Source organism: Diplotaxodon limnothrissa, linkage group LG18 (assembly GCF_057381915.1).
Source record: "Diplotaxodon limnothrissa isolate DT_005_m linkage group LG18, D_limnothrissa_male_GT1.1, whole genome shotgun sequence".
Taxonomy (NCBI): Eukaryota; Metazoa; Chordata; class Actinopteri; order Cichliformes; family Cichlidae; genus Diplotaxodon; species Diplotaxodon limnothrissa.
The window spans coordinates 28360148-28371900 of NC_140613.1; the positions used below are offsets into that span (position 1 = coordinate 28360148).

At 42.6% G+C, this 11753-nt stretch overlaps 1 protein-coding gene across 1 annotated transcript; it reads left to right on the plus strand.

Moving 5' to 3' along the window:
- The first annotated feature begins 1062 nt into the window (after positions 1–1062).
- On the plus strand, positions 1063–11430 carry casq1a (calsequestrin 1a). The gene is made up of 11 exons (XM_085376955.1): positions 1063–1542; positions 4632–4725; positions 4888–4988; positions 5152–5263; positions 5514–5587; positions 7624–7754; positions 7860–7905; positions 8010–8064; positions 8210–8310; positions 8436–8510; positions 10345–11430. Exons 1-11 carry the CDS (start codon positions 1306–1308, stop codon positions 10765–10767), a joined length of 1449 nt encoding a protein of 482 aa, XP_085233081.1. The 5' UTR covers positions 1063–1305; the 3' UTR covers positions 10768–11430.
- Positions 11431–11753: the final 323 nt, after the last annotated feature.

Below are 11753 nucleotides of genomic sequence, written 5' to 3' on the forward strand. Positions count from 1 at the left end.
TGACTGTCACTCTTTCACGTTTAAGGCTATTAATGTAATCAGGACTTCAAACTGTTATGCAAGCTGTCGCTGCATGGTTTGCAAAGGAAGCACACTTGAAACCAACCCTCGCATATCCTTTTATTAGGTGTTTACAGTAACACAGCTGACCACAGTTCAGCTCCATGTTCTACAGTTAAGCCACACGCAGACACGCATGGTGCACCTTTTAAGCCGTTTGCTTAGACAAAAAAAAATGTCTGCGTTAATGCTGTAAGCTTGCATGTCTTGTTACAGAAAAGAAGGGGTGTGTTGAGAGCTGGATGAAGTATTACAATAGCCTGTATTTATTTATAGCTTACCTCTTCCCTTTCAATTCGTAAAGTAATATGACAGGCAACCATCTCAAGCATACATGCAAACGCTGCACAGGACACATGTGTTCAGTGTGTATCAGGGTCAGATTCACAAGGATTCCAATAAAGCTTCCACATGCATGCCCAGCCCCTGTAAAACATTATGTTTCACTTTCTTCTTGAGTCAGGGCTAAGTGACCCCTGTGCTCCTCAGCAAGTGCACCGCCCTCTCCTTTCCTCATCTCCTCTGCTCTCTCTCACTCCAGCTTCATGTCCCCGAGTGACCCAGCTTCACATTCTAGCACTGCACGGGTGCCAGCAGAAGCAAATTAGACACCAGCACCCCCTCCTGATATGTACTTCTCTGTCCTACATCCATTATTTTTAGCTGGGATCCAAGCCTTCATCTTCACTTAATAAGGGAAAAGAATCCCTCATATTTGTACCCACCCCTAAATCCATCATATCAAAGTTCTTCATCACAAAACGGACACACTCACACACCTATGTCCTATTCTATATGATGCCTTCTCTCTTTGCTCACACACCACCTTCCATCTCCACAGCTGTCTGTGTATGTTCTGTGTTGCATGCAGAGAGCAGGTTGGTCATCTCCCCCTCACTCCACCCTCTTTCACTGGTTCCTAACATACACTCAAGCATGCACACACACACAGAAAGCTGTCACCCCAGCCCTGCCTCATCTTCTCCATGCTTAATTACGTGCCACATAGGACCACGGTCACACCTATGTCAGACTAAGCCCAACCCCTCTTGCACCCTGAGCCCACTGCCAGTTGCCCATGTGGGGTTTTTAATAAGGTGGATGCAGGAGGCTGTCTTGCTCTCTTCTGGGTGACGCGGATTGGAAGGGGTTCTCCATACTTTCACCAAACTTTTTTTTTCAATATTTTTCGCCCCTTTCATTTACTTTCTGAAACTGTAAATACATCCACATTAGAGAGGAGTCATGAAGTGGACCTGGGTGCTTGTAGTAGTCTTGCTGTCCTTTGGGAGCATTTCACTGGGCAAGGAGAGCTTGGACTTCCCTGAGTACGATGGCAAGGACCGCGTTCACGACCTCAACGCCAAGAACTATAAGTCCGTGATGAAGAAGTATGACATTATGGTGGTGTACTACCATGACCATCCCGGATCCAGCCGCGCCGCCCAGAGACAGTTCGATATCGAGGAGTTGGCCCTTGAGGTGGGTTAAGATAAGAACTGTGGATAGATGGTGATGAGGAAGCTGTAATATTGGTACTTTATTCATGAGCACACAGATGCTTTCAGCATATTTAACTGTGGTTTTAAAAAAAATGGACTGAATAAACTCATTTCCTGTCAGTGACTTGCAAAAAGGAAGTTATTATGGAGAACAGGAGATAAGGCGGTAGAAAATAGCTTTGCTGGATTGAGAAATGCTGAGAAGTGAAGTCCCAAAAATGTGTCACAAGCCTACGGTGTGTCGTCATGTCGACCACCCCGAGGCAAAGAGCTGAGCTGTGAGGACCCAAGGTATCATTTATTTTGGCAAAGGCTGAGCCTGTGTAGAGGATGTGTGTCTGTTTGTGTGCGTCTTTGTGTGTTACTGTGTGTGAGGCAAGCAGTTGATGCACTTAACACTCCCTCATCTGATTGCTCATCAGGCCTCACGCCAGCCTGGTTCACATTCCCATAAAAACACACTACATCCCTTTCCACACAAACCTTTCCACTTGTTTACTGTAAGTAAACAACTGTAAGTAAACAAGTGGAAACCACATTCCATTTTCCAAGAAAAGTTCAATTTATCACTTCAAGCAGCTGACTCCATGTTTGCAGACATGCTGATTATTTATACAGAGAGCAAAATTCATTTTTACACTATAACGATCACAGACACAATGCAGAACTAAGAGGTGCCCAGAGAGCATTTGAAGACACACTTGATATTGTCTAAAGAAGCAGTTATTTGAGAACTGCACTGAACATTGCAGTTCTGAGAAACCAGGTTGATTTCTGATTTATGGCCTGCACTAGATCACGTAGCAACAGTATTTTATGGCATTTGGCATGGCTAATGTACAGTGTAATGTCAAGGCTGCTACCCCATATGCTTGTTGCATTATTGTAATTTGCAAGCCTGGTTTGTTGACTCCTGTTTAAATTTTTTTTTATTTTTATGACAACTCTAGGCCAAAAAGGATCATATAAGGAACTCTCAACAGCCCCTAAAAATAAAAATTGTGACAAATATTCTGACTTTGCCTAAACAAATATAGCAGAAATTGTGTGCAACGGATCTCATCAGTAACCAAATCTCATGTGAACAAGACAAAGGAAAAAGGATGAAGGGCTAAAAAAAAACTAGTAATAAATAGCAGTAATGAGGAAAATATTAATAACAAATCAGACAGAGAGAGCAGGAGAGTGAGAGATACGAGAGAGGCTGCTCTCCTTGGCGAATCACATCAAGACCCTCTGGTGTCTGCGTATAGGGCACTGTTGCTCAGCCTTGGGGCTCCAGGCCAGCGCTTGAGATACTGGCTCCAGTAGTGCCAGCTCAGCTCTGCGCTGTGATTGACACATGCAGTACTGTACTTGTCAGCGGATCCCAGAGTATTGAGCATCACTGCCATCTCACCAAAATAGTCCCTGGGGCTGGTGTGGCTTCTGGTGCTATATTTATCCTGAGCTGCTTTTGTGGTGGGTTGAGCTCCGATGGCTTGTGTTTCTCCTTCTGAATGTATTTTGATTTACATTTAATGAAGCTTTATTTATAGTAAGAGGCAACTGCAAAAGGTGCAAACATTTCAGAGGTCAAGGAGCCCTGTGGGGGTTAGTGAAAGTCAAATGAAACATGACATTGTGATGGTGATAATTAAGTGCTTTCGTCCATGCCATTTGAACTTGGTTGATTTTGTTATTAAAGTGACCTCTCAGGTCTGTTACGAATGCTTTGTCAAGGGAAGCGCTGTAGACCAATGTAAGGAAAAGCACCTGCATTCTCCAGACAGATTGCAGGTGCTTTTACACTTCAACACTGAATGGCACACATGAAGGTGTACATGTCTTTCTTTGTTACTCTGCTCATCAAAATGAGCAGATACAGTCAGGTGCTGCACCAGCTGAATATCACTACAGTTTGTAACATCTCAGCCAAGAACAAAAACTGAAAGAAATGTACAGCTGCAGTGCACGCAGACATGAAGCTATGAAATCCCACCCCAGATACTGAGCCTGCTGGTTTAACTTTACATGTAGTTGGGGAGGTTCAATTACTCTGAGCAAATGATCTCATCCATGTCACATCAAATACACATTCAAAACACCCAAGTTCCAAAAACAACTTTGCAGGTTTCAGACTAGGAGGAGCAGGCAGACATAGTTTGCTTTTGCTTTACATACTTTAACTGAAAGACATTTGCAAAAACAATTTATCTGGGTAAAAATAATGTGCTTTATTCAAATGGACATTTGGTGAAATTCACTACTAGGTACTACCAAAAAAATGTATACACATATATTTTTTGGGGAGGCTAAATATGTTTATAGACTAAATATAGCCTGTAAATATATGCCACAAAGTAAATGTGATATATACAACCATGAAGCATTAATCCATTTGCCTGTAAGAAGTTTTATTTTAGTCTGTGTAAATGCCAAAAGGGCACAGTCTGCAAAAAAGGTATAGTGCAATGAAGGGAATAAGTCTGTATGATGTGTAACTTAAAACTAAGCTGCAAATTTTAAACTATTTCACTGTGCCCCACTCATCCAAAACTCCAGTCAGGTTAAAAGAAATTCAGAGAATTATCTGCACAACAAACTGCAGGACAGCCTGGTTGGGCTAACTATTTATGCCAGTAAAGCAGCTGCTCAAGATTTCTGACACCAGTGTACATGTATGTGTGTGTGTGTGTGTGTGTGTGTGTGTGTGTGTGTGTGTGTGTGTGTGTGTCTGCAAGAGTTTGTGTGCACTGTTTATCCTTCAAATGCACTGAGACAGCTCTCAAACAACTTCCTCAATGCAGCTGAGCTGCAAGTGTGATGCTGTCATTGGTGGACCCAACTGTCAGTCACAAGGTTCAAGTTTCATACAGATTTAGAAAGTGCATAAGCGGCGCTCTGAAAAGCAGGCTTTTATGGTAATGAAACTACTGAGTGAGACAACTTTGTCAAAAGGTGTAAATAATAGTGTAGGGGTGTAATGGTGTAGCCTTCCAAATGAGTAAAACACACTATCCCACCACCCCACCCTTTTTTGTGTTGAACTAATAAATTGTTTAATTATTTATGTGCAATGTTTTACAGCTTGCAGCCCAGGTCCTGGATGAGTTTGAAGATGAAGATATTGGAGTTGGTCTCATTGATGCAAAGCACGACAAGGCTGTTGCAAAGAAATTAGGTAAATATAGCTGCAGGCAGTTGGTACATGGCTTATTGTGCAAAAGTCAGACTAGCCAAACAATCACAGTTAAGTTACTGTAACAGAAGTTAGCTAAAATATAATCTGAGCTAACCTGTTCAAAAGCCGCATGATTAAACACAAAATGTTCTTTCCCCTTAGGCCTTGACGAGTCTGACAGCATCTTCGTCTTCACAGACGATGAAGTCATAGAATATGATGGCGAGCTTGCAGCTGACACTCTTGTGGAGTTCATCTATGATGTTCGTGAGGATATAATCTCCCAGTTAATAGCCTGCCTTATTTTAGCAATAAAATCTCTAAATACTGATTTTTCTTCCTTTGAAGATGACCCACAGAGCTTTATTCCAGTTTATTCTCCTCTCTGTCATCTCTGTTGTCTCTCCCTTTTCTCCTTTTCCACAGGTTCTCGAGGACCCTGTGGAAATAATTGACAATAGTAAGGAACTAAAAGGCTTTAAAAACATCGAAGAGGACATCAAATTGGTGGGCTACTTTAAGAGTCACAAGTCAGAACGTAAGAATCCTGTGATACTGTAATGTCATGATAGCCTGTATTGTTTTTAGATAATTCCACATCAAGCAAATTAAACAGCATCCTAACTCTAGGATAATTATCAGAATGTTTTCATTGCAGTTGCTACTATTTGATTTAAGTGAGCACACAAAAACACCAGTAATGATGAGAACAAGAAGTCTACATTCTTAGATATTTCATACATATAGCAATCTACTGAAACAACTTGATGGATGCCTTTAAATTTCAGATTTTGAGGCTTATGCTGATGCTGCTGAAGAGTTCCATCCACACATCCTGTTCTTTGCCACATTCAGTCCCAAGGTGAGTAATCAAAGTAAGTTACTTGAGGCTACTATGTGATTAGTCTAGTTTCAGCTTTCAGCACAACTGGTAAAGCTAAAGTCTTTTGAGCACTACGGATATGGGGATTGTTTTTGTAAGGATGATCAGACTCAAAAATTTAACTCAAACATAGAAACATTAAAATGAATTTCTTGGAAACTGTATATTTGCTTGCATGTTTTAATTATCTGAAAACATTTTATTTTAAAAAGTGGCAGAGGGCCCAAGATTGAACTCTGAGGCACTCCATATTTTATGTATCCAGTTTTTATGTGCAACTATAAATACAAAAGCTTTCTAAAAAAAAAATCTGAAAAATATTTTAAACAAGAATTTTAGATTGCTCCTCCCCTTTTTTTCCTCCCCATCCCCAGCTGCCTCCCTCTTCCCGCTCCAACACACCCACCCACACAAGTAGGGCATTGGGGTGCGGGCGTGTCACCAGGGTGCAGGGGAGGCATTCCCCCCCCCGTCCCCTCCCCGTCCCCTTCTGGCCACCTGTGCCTCAGAGCCGGCGGGCACGCCACTGCAGCCTCCTCTGGCTTCTGCTCCGTGGCTACTGGGTGACCCCTCATCTGGGGCTCTCCTCAGCTCTCCCCAGGAGGGTGGCACGGATGCCCCTCCGGTGGTCCTCCTTGGGCTCTCGCACTCTGGGGCCTCTGGATGTCTGGGGCCTGGATCTCCTCCATGCCTGCTTCATGCCCTGGGGGACAGGGCTATAGATCTCTACATCCTCTAGCACAGCGTTCCCCAACCTTTTTTGCGCCACGGATCGGTTTATGCCCGACAATATTTTCACGGACCGGCCTTTAGGGTGTCGCGGATAAATACAACTAAATAAAACTAGTACCGGTAAAAAAGAAGATTTATTCATAACACACGTGAAAAGACCCAGGAAAACCGAGTTAACGATAAAAACGATAACAAAATAATGCTGAAAACCGATAAAAACCCTGAAAACCATACATTTAACACCTGAGCCTCAACTCTCGCGGCCCGGTACCAAACGACTCACGGACCGGTACCGGTCCAAGGCCCGGGGGTTGGGGACCGCTGCTCTAGCAGACCATTACATGGGGAAACCTTTTGAATACAGTCATGTCTGTCCCGTCTGTAACAACTGAAAATAAAATAAAATAAATAATAACAACAAAGATTGATCAAATGGACCAATATGGCAAGGCCGTGATGATCCATTTGGCAAAGTAAATCCATTGGGTATCCTTGTTGGTCTTCAGACAACAATTCTGACGGCTAAAGAACCAAATGGGACAGGCAAAAAAAAAAAAAAAAAAAAATTTTAGATGGCAAAGGGCAGCCCTAGCGGAGCCCATCACCCACCGGGAACGAGTCCGACTTATTGCTGGCAATGCGAACCAAGCTCTTGCGACGGTCGTATAGGGATCGAATGGCCTGTAGCAATGCGCCAGACACCCCATACTCCCGCAACACCTCCCACAGGACACCCCGAGGGACACGGTCGAATGCCATCTCCAAGTCCACAAAACACATGTACACTGGTTGGGCAAACTCCCATGCGCCCTCAAGTATCCTTCAGAGGATAAAGAGCTGGTCCAGTGTTCCTCAACCAGGACGTAAAACCGCATTGTTCCTCCTGTCCGAGGTTCGACTAACGGACGAACTCTCCTCTCCAGCACCCTGACTGAGACTTTCCCAGGGAGGCTGAGGAGTGTGATCCCCCTGTAGTTGGAACACACCCTCCAGTCCCCCTTCTTAAAGATGGGGACCACCACCCCGGTCTGCCAGTCCAGGGATACTGCCCCTGATCTCCACGCAACATTGTAGAGGTGTGTCAACCAGGACAGCCCTACAACGTCCAGAGCCTTCAGGAACTCGGGCGGACCTCATCAACACCAGGGGCTCTGCCACCAAGGAGTTGTTTAACTGCCTCAGTGACCTCGCCTCCGGAAACAAAAACAAATAATAAATAATACACCATTAATATATCCTTTATGGTCAGATGAGGGTTTGAGTTCTTTGGCCCTGTCTTACAGGTCGCCAAGGCTCTGGACCTGAAGCTCAATGAGGTGGACTTCTATGAACCATTTATGGATGAACCAGTTGTTGTCCCAGGAAAACCTTACTCTGAGAAGGAACTGGTGAAATTCATTGAAGATCACGACAGGTAAGTCCTATTTTTGCCACATTAGAAGGATCTCGAGAGGTACAAGCTTCATGATCTGAGTTCCAAGTAAAGGGCATTAAGATTTGAGTAATCTTTGCTTGTTAGACCAACCCTGAGGAAGCTGGAGCCCCACAACATGTACGAGATCTGGGTGAGAAATTATAAACTTGAATTATATTTCCTAGACATAACTTTAATAAGATTGTAACCTAATGTTTTACAGTTTCCCTGAAATTCCGGCCTTTTTTCCCACAGGAAGATGATGTTGATGGTGAACATATTATTGCCTTTGCAGAGGAGTCTGACCTAGGTAAAGGAATCTTAAATGAAGTATAAAAACATATCTATGAGCATCTGTAATGACAGTTGTTTCTGATCATCCTGTAATGCTGTTTAGTTTTTGTTATTTAGATAGCTGTTTAGCTTAGACTGCGATGTACTTTTCCACTACTCAGATGGTTTCGAGTTCCTGGAGATTCTAAAGCAAGTTGCCGAGGATAACACTGACAACCCCGACCTCAGCATTGTCTGGATCGACCCTGATGACTTCCCTCTGGTAACAATATGAAGCAGTGTAATATGCTCTTTAGAAACAAGAGGCTGTGAGGCACTCTGCACAGTTTTACTGATAGCAGTTGGGTTGATAACAGCAACTAATCTTTTGCTTACTTTCCCCTGCAGCTCCTGCCACACTGGGAAAAGACTTTTGGAATTGACCTGTCGCACCCACAGATTGGTGTTGTTGAAGCTGATGATGTAAGTAATATTTTGAGTATGACCTTATTACCAAATTCAAAACATTTCTTTGTATTATTCCTCTGATGTACTGTTATACATTCTGTTTATAGTTCAATTCAATTCAGATTGAATTCAGATTTCTTTATACAGCACCAAATCACAATAACTGTTGCCTATTATTAAAGGTGCTTTATATTGTAAGTTAACGACCCTACAGTAATATAGAGAAAACCCCATCAAACCACCCCCTATGAGCAAGCACTTGGCAACAGTGGGAAGAAAAAACTCCAGGAAGAAACTTTCAACACCACCAGGGTAGGGGAAGGGCAGCCATCTGCCATGACCAATGAGGAGAGATGAGTTATTAATTATTACATTTGTTCATTTTCAATTTAATATTTTTATTCTTAGGCTACGTCCACACGTACCCGGGTATTTTTGAAAACGCAGATTTTTCTATGCGTTTGCACCTTTCGTCCACACATAAGCGGCGTTTTTGGTCACTGAAAATGGAGATTTTTAAAAACTCCGGCCTGGGTGGATATTTTTGAAAACTCAGTTTTTGCATTTACGTGTGGACAACAAAAACGGAGAAAACGCAGAAAACGCAGCGTCAAAGATGTGCGCCTTTTTTGACGTCACACTGTGCGCCACGTTATTGTTTCGGTGAAATGAATTTCTACAATACTGTTACTGTTAATTCTACTCTCTGCAGTGTTTAAATGCTTACATATACACACACAGTTACTGTCCCTCCACACAAACGACTCGGTTCTGCTTCTATGCCCCAGCTTTGTTTACTATTTCCCACCGAGGCTTCTAGACTTCTGATTGGCCAACATTTCTACACGGTTAGGAATATATCGCCACCTGTTGCTTTCCTTCATTTCTGCATTTACTTGTGGACGGGATTATTTTTTAAAACGAAAACAGAAAATCTCAGTTTTCAAAAATACCCGTGTACGTGTGGACGTAACCTTAGACTCTAGATCATCCTTATGTCAGATACACTTTACTTTCTCAGTTAATGGTGTATCTGATACAAGCTATTTTAGTTTCATTTTTGGAAAAGTTAGTATTTATTAAACCTTTTGACATTAAAAAAATGTATCAACTTATTGCTTTATAATGTTTATTAACGTTTTTTGGGAGAAAATTACAATGATGATGAAGAAGTCTCAAAAATTTTCAAAAACTCACGTATCAAATAAGCTGCACTTGGCATTAAGGCCACCAACTTAAGCTTGCTTTGTTTGGCTCTCACAAAGAGAAAGACCTGAGAGCCAGTGGGAGGGGTTGTGGTCAGAGTCAGTGGTATCTGTCTCAGATAACCAAATAAGCTCTCTTTGACATCACACAGAGCCAAGACTAGAAAGAAATGTCTGAAACTGAGGGTTTGGAGCAGTATGAAGCTGGGATTTTGGCTTACATGGATTACAACGGTCATTTTTATTGTTAGTGTCCACTGTGGCACACCAATGCTAGACCTGACCACATAGTTCACTCAGTACACTTTTTATTAGGTTGGTGGTTCTTTCTGCACACGGCCACAGCTTTTCAGTTGTGTCCCACATACACACAGCAACCCCACCCTCAGGTCCCGGCACTTGTCATGCAGAGGAGGCGTGATGAACTGATGGAGCTCTGGTGTGTCAGCCTCCCCTGCAGCCGCACCACAAACCACGCCCAGCCACATCCACTAATGTAACAGCTTACACTTGACAGAAATAAGGGAGGCATATGGCCATGGTTCATTCAAGTTTAGGCTCATCGTGTCTTTAAAGGTACCCTGAACCTTCACCTTTTCAGAGAATCCACAACAGAGCAGTTACTGTTGGTTTTTTGCCCCCAGGCTGACAGCGTGTGGCTGGACATGGATGACGGTGAGGACCTGCCCTCTGCAGATGAGCTGGAGGACTGGCTCGAGGATGTTCTGTCAGATGAAATCGATCCTGATGACGATGATGACGACGATGACGACGATGACGACGATGATGACGACGATGATGACGACGATGATGACGACGATGACGACGACGACGATGATGATGACGACGATGATGATGATGACGATGATGATGATGACGACGATGATGATGACGACGATGATGACGACGACGACGATGATGATGACGACGACGATGATGATGACGATGATGATGACGACGACGATGATGACGACGATGACGATGACGACGATGACGATGACGACGATGACGATGACGACGACGACGACGACGATGATGACGATGACGATGACGATGATGATTATTAAACAATTAAGTCATAAATTACTTTTCAAGTCTGACCAATGCAGTTTCAAGACTCAGCGTCACTAACTCTGTCATATCATCCTTTCTTGAAACCAGTTATCATGTTGATATCTCATCTTCTCATCACCCTCCCTCTGCATCACATCAGAACATTATTCCAGTAATCATTTGACCCTCTCACCTCCATATCCTCTAATGCTCCATATAACAAAGTACTAAGAAGCCACAGTGCCTTTATCCCCACATGTAAAAATAAAAAAAAATGATTTGAAACCTTGCAATCTACTTCTATTGATTTTTATACTATTAAAGTGTTTATTTTCCTAATACTGGAAGGGTTGCATTGTTTTATGCATTATGTCTGAATCCATCTGTGGAGTCTGTTGCCGTCTGAATGTGTATTATTTATGTTCACTTAGTTTCTTGTTTTCCCCACAACCGAAACGACTGAGGTCAGATCCTAGGGTGCTAACAAGCTTTTGTTACAGGTCTTGAATATCACCAGCCTACTCTGTAAAATCAATGTAATGCTGTACACTGAATGTGCTGTACATCATATGGATGTTTTCTACGATGATGAAATATGACAACAGCCATATTCTATTTTTGTAACAAGAGGAATTTAACGTACTGTGAAGTCTTAAATAAATGACAGCTTGGACGGAAACCTCACTACTGTATAGTTTTTAAAGATGTGTATGTGTGTGTGCATGTGTGAAATATACACGATAGCAAGTCATGAATTCTCATCCTCATCATGAAAACAATCTGAGGAGTTCTTCATCTCATCAAGTGTGCTTAGACTAAATAGGTACAAAGAAATCACTTTCAGCACTTAAAGCTACAGTGTTAAAATATTACTAAAGAAGATACAGTTTTGATACTTGCCACTTCATTAGGTAAACTTCAATGTTGCCAGGATAGCATCATGCAGTTGCTGCAGATTTGTTGACTGCACATCCATGATCCAAATCTACCACTCCTCTAC